The 15,242-nt window shown below is 44.0% G+C and overlaps 1 protein-coding gene across 2 annotated transcripts in view; it reads left to right on the top strand.

Moving 5' to 3' along the window:
* Positions 1 to 14,884, top strand: part of CLIC5 (chloride intracellular channel 5) — a 156,472-nt gene extending 141,588 nt beyond the window's left edge. For both annotated transcript variants that reach the window (XM_019734725.2, XM_019734726.2), the window contains exons 5-6: positions 1,757 to 1,941; positions 7,870 to 14,884. In XM_019734725.2, the coding sequence (XP_019590284.2) occupies positions 1,757 to 1,941; positions 7,870 to 8,037 (353 nt within the window). In that variant the 3' untranslated portion in view covers positions 8,038 to 14,884. The remainder of the gene's footprint in view (positions 1 to 1,756; positions 1,942 to 7,869) is intronic.
* The last annotated feature ends 358 nt before the right edge of the window (positions 14,885 to 15,242 follow it).

Here is a 15,242-nt window from a genome sequence, read left to right as displayed (position 1 = left end):
CTCTTCAATGTCTCATTTCCCATAATATGTCTCTTTCCCTTGGATATCAGTTGGTCAAGTGACAACAAACACTCTGATTTTTCCTTTCTCCATTATAATCAAGATTTTGTCATAATTTTCATAACTGAAGGGGATTTGAAGAAGAAAACAACGCCAATATAAATCACAAGTGCTTGGGGGTGAGGAGGGCATACAATAAGTGTTGTTGGGTGCCCAACCTCTGCTATTGCTCTTGAATAGGCTTGCAATCCCATCCCAGTCTAGATAATTACTAGGGGGAATAAAAGCATTTTTCCCAGGCCTGCTCACTCTATTCTCCCAAACTGGAAACACAAAGCAGACGATGAAGTACGAGTTCAAATGCCACACCAGGGAGAAGGAAGTATTGAGAAACTATGTCCAACCTCCAGTCTGTTTTCAAACATTCCAGTAAGCACTCAATTGATTCATCTTGGGCTGGTGTCATTTCATTGTCTCAAACAAAAGGCCTTCTATGAGAAGATAAACGCGGTTATGTGAGGAGTAGCTAACAGAAGGCACATTTGGGAAAATTTGAACAAGAGCATACAGTCCACTGGGCTCTTCCTGCAGGGGCAGCATCCCCCTTTCATCTGCTGGAAATCGTATCAAGACTGATTCCTGTAATCTCAGGGAGGACTTGTTTACACGCTGTAAGCCAGGAGATGGGACCAATGACACAGGTGTAGTGGCCACTGAATGGCACAGCCAGTCATCTCCTCCACCTGTCTCTGAGCCCAGGTGGACAGTTCCCTGGGTAGTGTTCTATGATTGGACCGGTCTATGAGATTCTGGGTGGAATGAGTCAGTGATAATAACTTCCTGCATTGTCCTTTTAAGTATGTTGTCCTGCTCAACGAATTATTGGGGAGAGAATTATTGGGGCAAGACTATAAAAGCCTTTGGCCATATTATCTTCCTTTGGATGTTTATTCTTTGAGCTGTATCCATTGCAGATTTCTGTGCAGTTGTGATCGCACATTTCCAGTAGAGCCCACTGCCTGGTGCATTGGCCCTTCCATTTTTGGACAACACTGATTTTTAGAACACTGTTCTCTGGATTAATCTCAAGTATGCCTCCCTGACACCGACCGATTCTCTGGGGGCAGTACCAAACATGGCCTCTCACTTTCCCATGTCGTGTCCTTCTGGAAGACTTATTCCCTCCCTTCTCAGGTTGGGTTAGCCATAGTGAATACTTCCACAAAATCCGGTGCATATCTGTGTCCAAGGACTGCTATACAGTTGTCGTTTACTTGTGGAATAGCCCTTTCTTCATACAAAATTATGATGTGGGTTAATTGTGGAGTATTGGAAAAATATACATAAGCAAAAAAGAACAGAAAAGTTGATCACTGTTACTGCATCTTCTGGAAATAAGCACTAAGCTTTGATATATATCCTAATGGTTGCATTTATATATATATTTGTACTTATATTTATATATATATATAGTATTTATATATGTATATATTTATTTATATATTTACATATATAAATATGTATATATACATTATTTTTCAAAAAATAAAGGATTAGCTAGTGCCTATTGTTTGGTTAAGTCCTGCTTTTGCAGGCCATTTAATACTCTTCTACTGCATCGTGACTAATGGCTGTCAGGTATTCTGTAGTGTGTGGGGCGCTGGCGGTGTGACGAGGGGTTTGGGGTAAGCTACTTTACTCTGAAGTCGATGGCTGTACCCGGTGGCAAGACACTTCTTTTGCTGTTCCATGCCAGCCCTTGAGAGAGGCCTGACCAAGGCGCTAAAGAAACTGGATGACTACCTGAATACCCCTCTGCCAGAGGAGATTGACGCCAACTCCACCGGGGAGGATGACAAGGGGTCCCGGCGCAAGTTCCTGGATGGGGATGAGCTGACCCTGGCTGACTGCAACCTGTTGCCCAAGCTCCATGTGGTCAAGGTAAGAGACTTCTACCCACAAGTGCTCGCCAGGGCCAACTCCATCTTAGGCTGGGGTCACCTGTGTGGTTTAAGTCAAGGGCAGTGCCCCCTGCTGGTCGAGAGGCTGTGCTCTGAAGTCACATGAATAGGAACCCAAAGTCAGCCTCCACTGTGTGCTGGCTGTACAGCCTCTCTGAGGTTCAATTTTCACCTGTAAAATAGGCATATATTGCTTATTTCCAGGGTCATTGGGAGAGTAATGTGGCATGAAAGTGCCTGGCATATTATAAGGGCTCAATATATAATAGTTGCTCTTGTCATATCATATATAGTTAATCTATAGTTCTAGCACTCCATAGGTTTTCACTGGTACACCCCCACATCTCTATTAAATGTGCCCTCATAGACACGTCTTCTCTGTGCACAGACCCACCTTCTCATTCCCTCTAGCAACTCCCTAGGGCAGGCAGGCATCAACTTCCTCATCTGTCAGTTGACAACATAGAGGCTGCAAGAAGTGACATCATTTTTTGTACTGTTGTTGCACTTATTGACCTTCAACAGGCACTGTAATCCTTGCCTGTACGAATCTTAGGATCTGTACTTTGGAAAGAAGGGAATTCAGAAGTTATCCAAAACAATCTCTCATTCCAAACAGGGCCACTTTCTGTTTAGGGCAGGCTCCTATGCAGCTGTGCTGTGACTGCACATTTCTGATGATGAAGAGCCTCTGCCTCACAAGTCAGTCCTACCATTTTGGACGGCTCTGACTATTAAAACAGCATTCCAAACGGCCTCGCTGCTACTGTCTGTTCTCTGGACCATCACGTGACAGGGCTGCTTGTTCTCTTTCTTCTCATTTGAAGACAGCAGCTGTGTCCCCCAACGTTCTCTAAACTAACACTTCTTCTTACATCCTTTCCTGACCCTCACCAGCTTAGAGAAAAGTACAGTGCGATTGTCGAGTTGCACGGTTCTCTACTTGCACATGTATTTATGTCCTATTGTCTCAGACAATAAGCTCTGTGAGGATAGGGCCTACTATAAGCATGATGGTGGGTATAGGTGATGCTTTAATAAAAACTCATTGATTGGTCATTTTATCACCTAGTTGTCTTTATGATACCCAGTTTCTTTATACCCTTCACTGACAAGAATCAGTTGCAATCATTTATCAGCTGGATATCCAGCTGTTGTTTTTCTCAGCTGAAGTCTGGGCTAGAAATGCAGGCTTCCTTCCAATCACAGCACACACAAGCTTGAGTTGAGCTCACTTAGCTGGGTGTGCACTGGTGTTCCCATGGGCTCGGTCTTAGCTGGAAACTGGGAGGGAATCATGCATGCTGGTACTGGTTGCCTGGGCAAATACAACCTATTAACATGAAGATACTTTGGGTTTGGGGCCAAGCCAATGGTCAATTGTAGGTCCAGCCAAGCTACATCTCTTTGAAGTTATTCATTAGTGCATACCCTACTCCACCCCCAAGACATCTTCATTCTCTTTTCCTGAGGAAAAAGGGGCACCAGCAGGGAAGATATGATTCCAGTTCAGTCACACTGTGTCAGAGTGATGTAATGGAAAGATCCCCATTCTAGAAGTCCGGGGATCCAAGTTTTAGTCCTATACCTGCTACCAACTGGCAGCATGAGCCGAGGCAGATCATTTACTCTTTTTAGTATTCTCTTTTCTCATGCCTCAAAGAAGAGATGTGGATTATATTCCTCCTTGCTTCTTTTCCCCCTCTTCCTTCCCTCCTTCTTTCTTCTCTCTTACTCAAACATGCATGGACTACCCACTCAAGAATCGCTTGTCAAATAAGGTAAACAAATGGATCTCCGAGACCCAGTAGTTCATCATCCTACGATCTCTCCAGTTCCTTCCAGCCCTTAAATGACTAAGTTACGCCTTTGTCCTTGGATGAAGTTCAGTGAGTTGTTCATTGAGAGAAGCTGGGAAACAGAGGGAGGATGGCCTGCAAGGGGACAAAGGCTGGGCCTCGCCTCCTGTCTCCTTGGATTTCTGCTGATGCAGCTTATCAGATCCCAGAGACCTGGCAAACCTCTGCTGTGCAGAGAGAGTGAAGGGGGAGCCAAGTCAGGCCTACAGTTTGCCTTCCAGTGCCAAAACTTAATCTGGGCTGTGGGAACTAACTGTTTTCATATGAAAGAGCAAATTCAGAACATGAGCATGGACGTTCTTGCAAACATCAGAGCTTCCTGTGTGAATCCTCACCTTCTCACTGCTGTGCATGTTCTCTCCTCTCTCTCTCTCTCTCTCTCTCTCTCTCTCTCTCTCTCTTTCTCTCCCCCCTCCCTTTCTCCCTCTTTCCCTCCCTCCCTCTCCCTTTCCTTCTCCCTCTCCCTCTCCCTCTCCCTGGCAGTCTTTCAGGTTCATCTTCATCCGCGGAACCTGAGTTGTTTTGGCCCAGGCTCCTCTAACTAAGTGCCTGGTTTGAACTTTCATTGTCTGGCTCCCTTCTATTTCTCATCTCCCCAAGTCAAGCCAACACACGAGGAAACAACCAGTTTTGCGACTCAGGCGGGTGCACAGATCCAGGCAGGGTGGACATGGCCAGCGTTTCGTAGTGTCCCCTGGGATCCTCACCTGGCGCAGGGATCTGTTCAGCCCCTGCAGCAAACAGGAAGGGAGATATAAATATAAACACAAACATGTATTCATAAATTGAAGTCCTGCTGTTTTCAAGCTCATATTAGGTCTTTTAAAAACTTGCAAATAAATTCCAGCATGGAGGCAGTTGAGGCTGCGGTATCGGTCAGTTTGTAACCCACCACTGCTGCAGGGATTTGCTCCTTGGCCAACACAGCCTCTTGTAAAGGCTCCTGGGCAAACCCAAGGGGCCCTCATCTTGCAGTGAACATACAGAGACCAAGGAGAACTGGCAGGGGGTATTGGCCCCAACATATACTCTTGGCGAGTGCTCTGTAAAAGCACTCTGAGTCCAATACCTTTGCTTATTAGTCACCCCTAAGCTGGATAGAACATTGAGGGGGGTGCCTTCTTCGGTGACCACACCAAATTTAGTATAAAGAAGTACTAAGTACTAAAGAACTACTAGAAATGCAAAACATATCGCGAGGTTCCACCTTCAGGACGCAGCTACTCCCCAGGGTGGGGGGGGGGGGAGGTCAAAAGGAAGAGGTTGGAATTATTAAAACTTGGATGAGGGTCCCTGCAGAGCTGAACCTTGGACCTCTGAGAGCTGAACCTTGGACCTCTGGGCACTACGCAGCTGCTGCTGGAGGCTGAGTTCAGAGGATGGCCCGTGGGACTAGCACCCAACTTCAGCAGTGAGGTCACTGTTGCATGCTGGCGTTTCTGAGCTGGTGTGATGACATTGGATTTGCAAGTGTTGGCAGAACAGCAAACTGGATGCAGCTGCTGCTTCTGGAGAATAAAAGACTGAGAGGAACAGGAAGCCAACAAGAAGGGGCATGTCCCGTCCCCTCCTCCAGTCTGCAGCATCTCTCTAGCGCCCCCTTTTGGTAGAGCCTGACAGGGAGTTGCTGTGATTTGCAGCTTGAACCCCAGCATCACATAGAAGCGAATACAGGATAGGTTTGAAGATAAGCAACAATAGCTGATAAACTGGCACAGGAGATTCTGAGTAAAGCTCAGAATTGTTATCATTTACATAGGGCTGAGTGTCACGGTGGCGAGAACTGGAATTAGAAAGCAGGGGCAATAATAAATATTAGTGATTACTCAATAATATTGGTTGAATTAATTATTTTCCTGTGTAACATTCCGTAAGCCCCTAAATATTTTGTAGCTTCAGCTTGCTCATTGCTAAGGATCTTCAGTCTTTAAAATTAAGTGATTGCATTACATTTGATACTAAATGCACTTTGTCTGATGTTGGATAACTGAGGATGGTAAAGATTAAATACAACTTGAAACCCTCCTTATTTAACCTCTCTTTGCTTTTCTCATCTGTAAAATGGGAATATAATATACTCTTCCTTATAGTTATTTAGAGAGTTAAGTCGCTTGCAAAGTGCTTAAAGCAGTGCCTGGAGCAGAGCATGTAGTACATACCTGTTTGTGATTGTGGTTACTCGTCTTATCAAGAGCATTATTGTGATTATCACGAAATGAAGAAGCTGTGGTTCCTGTCCTCATACTGCCCACAGCTAGGAAAGTGACCGAGGACACTAAACAGTAACTGTGATTCAGGATAGAATAGTTCTTAGTGTTGTAAAGAAATTCAAAATTGATGTAGCAGAATGGAGGGGGCAAATGCAACCTCTTTGGAAATGTGACCCTATCTATGAGACTGAGCTTTTCATGCTTTAGGTTGTCACTGTCCTTCACTCAGAACAACTTTCCAGGGAACCCCGTAAAAAGTACTCAGGATTTCCAGACATTGACAGCAGAACAGTAAACCAAAAGCAGGGCCCTTCTGAGAGTGAGGCCCATGTGACTGCATAGGTTACATGTCTGTGAAGCCCTCCCTGGCTAGTGAGACCTTATGAAAGAGACCACTGTCATGCCAGGTGGCATGCGGGGTCTCTGGTCCCGCTCCCCACATAAGAACGCAGGACATGGTGAGGCCAAAAAGGAACACCCACGGAGCCATAGAGAGGGGAGTCCTACCTCTATAGTCTCACTGGCGGCTGGGTTGGAGACATAGAAAGCAGGAGCCACACAATCCACAACCTGCCGTCTACTTCTCTCTGCCGACCAACCTCACTTGCTAACTGCAATCCACTCTTGCTCTTACTAGCTCAGCCATCATCTTCTTGGTAGCCCCCATTTGCTGCTAGCATAGCCACAGGCAGTTATATTAGTGGCCAATGGGTCACTGGTTACAGATGACGGCCAACTAGCCACAGCTGATGGCCATCCAATCACAGTTGATGGCCATTGACTACCTGAGTGAGCACCTTTCCACGTGAGGCCGAGAGCCTGGAAACGGCACTCCTGGCTCTGTCCCCACAGTTCACTAACTTATTATTCCACGTTAGGTCCTGTTATTACCTCCATTTTAGAGATCAAGAAATCAGGACTCAGAGAAGTTAAATAATTGGTCTGAGGTCATAGAGCTGTTAGGTAGTGGAGTCAGAATTGTAGATCCAATCAGTTGGGATCAGAGTTCATCTTTTTAACCACTATGCTGCTCTTTGTCTCAACACAAACACCACTTCCCCAGAATGCCCAAGTCCACAGCCCCCAAGTGTGGCGATCTAGGGAGAGAACAGAAATCCCTATTTGTTCACTTTCCTGTCATACCTGGAACCTAGCTATACATTTCAACATCTAACTAAGTTTTTATTCCTTCCTATAAATAAAGATGCTTATGTAAAACAAAGTGAATAAGAGAAAATAGAAAAAAAAAAGTCTATAATTTATCAATTAGAAATAACCACTGGTAATATATTGGTATACTCGTATATACTTGTAGCCATCACACATGTTTCTCCAAATGTGTGATATTGCCCTTTAAACTTAGCGATCTGTCTTGAAGAGTCTTCCAGATCACTGGAATTTCCTCTGAAGCATCATTTTTAATGGTTTACCAGGACACCGTTGTATTTATATATGATAATATATGTATCCATTCATGTATTGCTGGACATTTGTGTTATGTACCCCTTTTTGCGGTTTTAAATAGTCCTCTGACCATATATATGTAGCTAAATCTTTGTGCACATCCATGATTATTTCCTAAGGAAAACTCCCTAGAAATAGGCTCACTAGGTCAAAGGGCAACTTATATTTACTTAAGGAATACAAAATAAAATAATACAACACAAAATAAAACTAAAGCAGCACTGCCGCCTTATCTGGCCCACACTCTGCTGCTGGACCATTGTGAGGCGGGGAAGGTTTCCGTGCGGTGCACACACACTGGGTCACACCACTAACATCTTCTCAGTGTCTGTTTCATGCCTTCACGCCATCTCTGTCCTACCATCTCTGTTACAGATTGTGGCCAAGAAATACCGCAACTACGATATCCCAGTGGAGATGTCGGGCCTGAGGCGGTACCTCAGGAACGCCTACGCCAGAGATGAGTTCACCAACACCTGTGCAGCTGACTCAGAGATTGAGCTGGCCTACGCAGATGTCGCCAAGCGCCTCAGCCGATCCTGAGCACGGGCCACCTTGCCCCATCGCTGCAGCAGAAGGACTCAGCTTCTCCCAAAGGACTCCAGCTTCCCAGACTCCCCTTCCGCATTGCCTCCGGGAAATTTTTTTTTTTTTTTAAATCAGGTCGCATCTTGCTGGTATCATCAGAACTTCAGCCTGCTGTCTTTTGTGAAGGTCAGCGCCAACCCCATCTGATCACACAGGAATCTGCAAGCAGAAATGCTAGAAATAGTCAAGCGCTCAGCCTTTGAGCCTTGTCTGGGTTCAGTGGATGTGGGGTCAGTGTTAGAGAACCCACATTTGGGACTGTCACTGGCCCCTTCTGCCAATCTCAAAATATCTCTTAGATGCATTGGAAACATGCAATACATCTCCCACCCTCCTCTTCCACTCTCCTCTTTGTCAGTAACTCCAAGGCCAAGGACAAATGCCATCTTAGTTTTTATTAGAAATCACTGATCTTTGGGGAGACAGAGAGTGAATGGAGAAGGACAGAGCAGGCTTGGATTTTTGGCATCTGGCAGACACACCTTGAGTCACTCAGTACTTTGACAGTCCTGTCACATTGGGCACTGAAGGCCAGATTGGAAAACCACTTTAGACACAGTCTCAGTTTGCTTCAGTGCTGTGAATGTTGTGATGCTATTGTGCACGCGACAGGTGCTGACCTTCATTTTTATGCTGCCCGGGCCTTGCCAGGAAAGGAAATTGGCATGCAATTTCAAACTGGGGTGATTGGGAAAGGGTGGGGGAAGGGAGCAGTGTAGATGCCAAAAGGCCCACGGGGGTCTACCAGCCATGGGGTTTGCTTGCTTAAGGGTAGTTGTTTGGTTGGAGATTATATACCTGGGTTTGACTATGTTTATCCATGAGTGAATTTTGGTCTGTGAGAAAGCAGATGGGTGTGGGAGATGGAGGGAGGGGTGAAGGTGAAGTTCTTTATGATGCTCGATGTTCCCTGGGAAGTTTTTAGACAGGTCTTCTCTCTCATGATCTAACTAAGTCTTGAACTGGTGATGTCACATAACTACCCACCAGTGAGCAAAAACCCAAGAATTGGCCAAAAATGACTTTCCAGTCAGTCTCTTCAAGTTGTTCCTGGATGCAGGTCTGCTAGTTGGGTGCTCTCAGGCAGCTGTTTCAGCTGCAGCCTCTCTGATGGATGAGAGATATAGTTCGGAGGTGGCATGATCATGGAACCTTAGGAAGAAAGTCCATGAGCCTTTCAGACTGGGAAACCATGTGGTTTGAACATGAAGAAAAATATATGCCCATTTGGGTTAATGTTCCTACCCTATGAATCAACTACCAGATGAAAAAAAGGAATCTTTTTTTTTTAGCTAATTTTGTGCTCCTTAGTCTCCTTGAGTGTTACCTACCTGCTTGAGCCTGGGGACCTGTGCAGAGGAAACTAAGAGAAATGAACTAACCATCAGCTCCCTCTCCCAGTGCCCGCCTTATGAGGAAACCCATCCATCATAGTCCCTCACCTCCAACCATCCTCCCTTCTCTGTTGCCTGCTGGTGGAGAGTGAGCTTCCAAGTGCTGGAAAGCACCAGGACTTGGCTCTTGCTCAGGGAGGGCAGGGAGGGCATGGGTCCTTTCCATAGAAACATCAACACATTCTAACCCAAGCAATCCCTGGACCTACCTGCCTCCAGGGATCTCTGGAGGAAAAAAAAAAAAAAAGTGATCCATTGATCAGAGCAGAGGGGAGGAAGCAGGGGGTCTCCTTTAGCCCACTGAGGAATAGGAAATTTCTCAGTAGGACATTTTATAAGCTCCAGAGCTCTTTTTTTGTTGTTGACTTTTCCCCCCAGCTGAATGAGTTGATTTATTTCCACCTCTAAAGGAGCCTTTCCAGAGCTCCCTGGAAACTTTGTTTAAAAAGACCTGGTGAGGAAATAGTCCTTTTTACTGTAGGGAAAAGCCCCAAACTGGCCTCCTGGGGTATGAAAGCTTGAATGATCCCAAAGGCCTTTTAATTACCGTGAAATCCTTCCCTGACCTTCACAGCACAGGCACGATGACCTAAGAGGCAATTTACTTTCCTGAGACCCACGGCGGCACTGTTCTTGAAGCACATCCATGTAACACAGCCAGCACAACAGAGAAACAGAAGGACGCCCAGGTGGACTAGCTCCCCCAGAGGAGCTGGCAAATACTAAGCACCCTGATTTGATACTCAGAATTCAACAGTAGGCGAGTCTTTAAAAACAAACAAGCCAAACCAAATCAATATTGTTGTTTCTAGATGTTCCTTCTGTGGTTGACTTAGTTTTACATAAGTAACAATATTAACGGGCACTGAGTTGGGGGGGTGGGCAGTTATATGATCGCTTGTAACCATTTAAAAGAGGGGGAGGAGTTAGAGCTAGAAGGCACTGCTGAATACTAATTCAGGAATATCTTTTTATTTCAATAGCAGATTATCATATAATACAACTATTGACATAGAGCTTTAATGTCTTATGACCAGATTAATCAGAGTATTTTAAAATAATATTCCCTTCAGATTATTTTTCTTCCAAAGAGATGTTTTGTCCAGATCCTTCAGCCTCCTGGGACTTTGGCCATAGCCTTGTCCTACACACAGGATCTCGTCTCCCAGCCACAGTGTGATAAGGTTCTTAGGTGTCCCCAGAACCAATCTCAGGGAGTAACTAAGGTTCGCAGTTTGACCCCACACTAGAGTTTTAAGACAGGATGTAACTCTTGTGATGGGTCTTGAATGAATATTGATCCCTCAGAAAGCATTTCAGTGGCTCAGAAAGGAGACTAACTTGGATTGAGATCCTATTTTATTTTGGATTTATTTCGCTCCTTGACTTTCACATCACGATTTTTTTTTTTTTTTTTTTTTTTTGTGAGGTAGCATAATGGGAGGCAGAAGTAGAAACAAGGGTCAAACTCAACGACTGAGCTGAATTTACCCATCTACTCAGTACTGTCTACCTCTCAGGTTGGCCCCGAAGATATTGGATAATAATTTAATAACTAGAAAAGATGAGCTGGGAAAGTAAAATCTCGATTGATCCAAGTGTAATTCCTTCTGTTGTGGGCTTTCATCTCCTGACAAAGGAAATCAAATGCTTGACAATTCAGAATCACAGGCGTGAGTATGAAGATCTTGTTTTAAACAAGGGATACAGCTACCTGGCACCAAACTCATGAGTTAAAAAGTGAAAAACACACTCGGTTTCTTTGGCTACAGGATCTCAGACAAGTTTCAGTTTCCCAGGAAATGGCACTGTCCTTAGTGTTCACTTCTGCTGGTGGGGGCCAGTGAGGATCTTGAACTTTTCATTAGAAAAAGGCCACATTTTCTAGCATTTGTCAAATGAAGCAACAGAAGCTCTTCACAGGCCCTGCGCCCATTGGCCACTGTGCAGACAGGCAACACCAAGCATCTTAGAATTGCCACAAAATAGATCACGCCTAGAATAGACCCTAAAGATGTAAGAGTCAGCACGGTCCAGACAAATAGAATTAAAGGGGAGGGGGAGTCAGGAAGGTGTAGGCCTATCTAGTAAATGTTTTCATCACGAGAAACCAGTGAGAGTCTGTGTCTAAAACTACATTGGTCCAGAGGCAACAGATAGATATCCAGTAGGTACTTGTGGGTCTCAGCCTTATGCCCACTGGCCTGGAGCCATTTCTATAGCAGAGTGATCAAGATGGTGGTGCCTGTCTCCTGGGAAAGGTGAAGCTTAGGGTTAAAATTAAGTCAATGATTCCCAAGGGATCATATTTTATTTTTATATATGTTGTTCAAAAACTCTGAAGCATTAGAGGAAGAAATGTATGTGTAAAGCATCTGGTTCTGATGTCAGGAGAACTGACCTGGTCGGATCGCTGGCTTGGGGCCTCTTTGCACACGAGGCCTACTGTCTCCTCTTCTTCGCTCTTTAGCCTTCAAACCAGATAACATGTGCCCTCCTCACAAATGCACATTCCTCTCCCTTGGTCCATAGTCTTCTCCCAGCTTAGTTTCAGGATGCTTTCACTTCATATTTGGGTATGATCCAAAGTGTGCATAATTTTATTTACAATTACTTAAGGAAATTTGATTCAATGCTCCCTTCCCCACCCAAACGTAAATTAAAGATTGCCTTATTCTAGGGTTTGTGCTAATCTGTGTTGCTATGAAAGCAATCTGTTTTATGGCAAAACATAGTTTTAAAGATCCAATTATCTAAGGTATTTTATGTATAGGTAGAGATTTCACTATATTGACTATATATATATATATTTAAAATACAAAATATCCAGCTGATGTTTGAATTTGTCTTACTTTCCTGACCACCTGGTTGTCCCATTTAATAAGCTGGGGAGTTAGCTAATTCAGCAAAAGATGCCTCGCTTTTATAAAAGAACAAACATTTCACTTTACAAAGACACTCCAAATGATGGTTACTTGATTTTCTCAAGACCTTTAACTGTGGTGATAAAATAACAGGACTGGCTTTCAAGCCTTAATAAATGTAAAATGCCTTTTAATGAAGATAGTGCTGAGTGTTTTCCTCATGAATCTCAACCAGTTATAAATTTGTTTCCCAGTCTTGATTGGTATTGACTGATTCAAATAAAGTTGGTTTATTTTCAAATATTATAAAAGCAATCAACAGACTTCTTATTTGAGGTGGGGATTCCCTACGCTGTTTTAAAGGACGATATGAATTACCTCTTTTTTCCCAAGAAAGGTTATCTTATTTCCCATTATAAAAGAAAATACAAACTTCCAGTTATAAAAATAAGTTTTTTAAAAGAAAATATGTTAATGCTCCTTAAAATTAAAAGCCAATAAAAAGAAAAGGTGGAAGAAGACGAGGACAACCAAAAGGCTTGTGACCCAGCCATCCAAAAATTGATTTTTACTTTAACAAGGTTAAAATTCCATTATAGTACATGGGCTAGGTTAATATATATACACACACACATATATATACATATATATATATTCCTTGATGTTTCTTATTTCAATTTCCTATCTGTACTGTAGTACCTGGGGGCAGGCAAACAGTGACAGTCCAGGTGTGACTGGAGGAATGCCTTAAAACACTTGTCTTGTCTACCTGCACCCAAAGCTTGGCCCTCAGTGGCCAAGCCCTCGCAACATTCCTGGCCTGAAATTTCCACCCTTAGCACCACATCACTGACTCTGGATTAAGGTCCTCAGAGTCCTCAGTAAGTTTACCTGAAGTCAACACCTGATAAGGACCTCTGTGAGCGTTCACATCGCTAAAATGTGCAAAGGTCCCGGCAGTCCCCTGTATTCTCTGTGCTCCATCAGAACCTAGCTTCTCATTAGCTCGGAAGGGAGGAAACACCTGACCTAGGGAACAAGTCCTGGTAAAAGAGGCAGCCTCAGAGCAGGTGTGGCCGGTGCTGCTGATGGTCATCTCTCCATGCTGACCCCTCACTGTCTTCCTCTGGCAGAGCTCTGATTAGGTCAGGAAACTCCCTTCCAATCCTCCTGCCTTCCCACCAACCATGCTCTTCCTACTCTCAGGTGACTCAGGTGAGAGTGATTCCAACCCCAGTTCCAGGGGTGAATCATGACGGCTCTGAGCCCATCTTCCTGGCTGTGGTTGGTTTCAGAGTGGGCTCTTGACCAGGTTCCACCCAGTATTGTGAGAGGATATTTGTTCAGGAACTTCTGAGAAAGATCTCCTTGTTCTTACGAAAGTGACTCCTTACGTCACCACCTTTGGTGCTGCCTCTGGATGCAGGTGTGAGGCATGGATCTGCTACCACCCTTTAGAGACCATAATGGGCAAGACTCTTGCTGCAAAATGCAGCCAGAATGGAGAGATTTGGGTCATTGATGGGACCACTGAACTGCTGAATTGGCAAACTCTGAAACTGGTTTAAACTCTGAATTTCCAGTTCTGTAATATATCCCACATCGTTTGAGGGTAGGCTTGTCTGTTTGTTTGCTGATTATTACGAATGGCCAAAGGCATCCTTTGTGGCACATTTTTGTTGCTGTTGGTAATATTCCATTAGATCATCACATAGCTCTCCCGGGATGTGTTCGATGTTTCCATTGTCTGAATGAAGATGGTGGGCTCTACAGGCCGACCCAGGGCTGGGAGCATGGATTTCATCTCTCTGCCTCTGTGCTGTGGTGACACCTAGGGGCATATGTATGGTAATGGCTGTGACTCGCATTGAGAACTGAGTCCTGTTACAGAGAAGCTTCCAAAAAGCGAACTTGGAAATGAGACTATGGCAAAGGTGTCGTGAACTGTGTTTCCTTTATTTTATGTCTAGCACCTAAAATCCCCAGAATCCCCTTGGAAAGGCATAGGGGACCAGACTGGAAAGGTAGGAAGCTAAGGATTGAATATAAAGACATTAGAATTCTAATCATAGGACCATCACTAAGTTACTATGTGACCTTGAGCAAGGCCTCCATTTCCCCAAGAGGATTATTAAGGTCCTTGCCTCTGAGATGATGAGATCCCTGATGAAGAGTACTTACTGGTAATAAAGGGTTATTTTGAGAGGAATGACATTTCAAGCAATTGGAATTTCACTCTATTGGAAGGTTTCACTCTGATCTTCTTTAACAGAAACAAGGTGATCACCAAAAAATACATGGATATTAAAAATTTGGGTTTTTTTTCTTTTAACGTAAATTTTGAGCTGTCTAGCGGTCAATTCACAGTCCTGTCAGTTTCTTATCTTTCTAGTCTACAGCTAATGAAATCTACATCTACATGCAATAAAAATGACGCTGGGGCCCTGCAGTTAGGCTTATTAAGCTGTAGTTATTTATGTGGAAAGTAAAGCAGACTGACGTTTTGGAAAGATTGTCAATAAAGAGTACAAAGAAAAATTTTAATTTGAGTTTAACCCTTCTTTAACTAGAATATCTCAATGCCCCCAAACTTTCATATCTCTGAATGTATATAGGACTTGGAGTCTAAACCACACGAGATGCATAATACACACATGGTAATACAGACCAGCATAGTGCCAGCATCAAGTACTATTCTACCTGTGGAGCAGTGCTTGGTTGCATGCCGTTTCGTATCTACCTGGAATTGTTGCTGTGTGTTAGTAACTCCTCACCGCCCTCTCCCCAACTAAAACACTAAGCGCCTTTAAAGGAACGGAGGGTAGGTTATCCAATTTTTGTGCCATGTCTCACCTTGTCTAACATCCAGCAAATATGAGATGCTTGAAAATATTTATTAATG

Source organism: Rhinolophus sinicus, linkage group LG05 (assembly GCF_036562045.2).
Source record: "Rhinolophus sinicus isolate RSC01 linkage group LG05, ASM3656204v1, whole genome shotgun sequence".
NCBI lineage: Eukaryota > Metazoa > Chordata > Mammalia > Chiroptera > Rhinolophidae > Rhinolophus > Rhinolophus sinicus.
The sequence above is the reverse complement of the archived record's forward strand: the minus strand, read 5'-3'. Positions and strand labels throughout refer to the sequence as shown.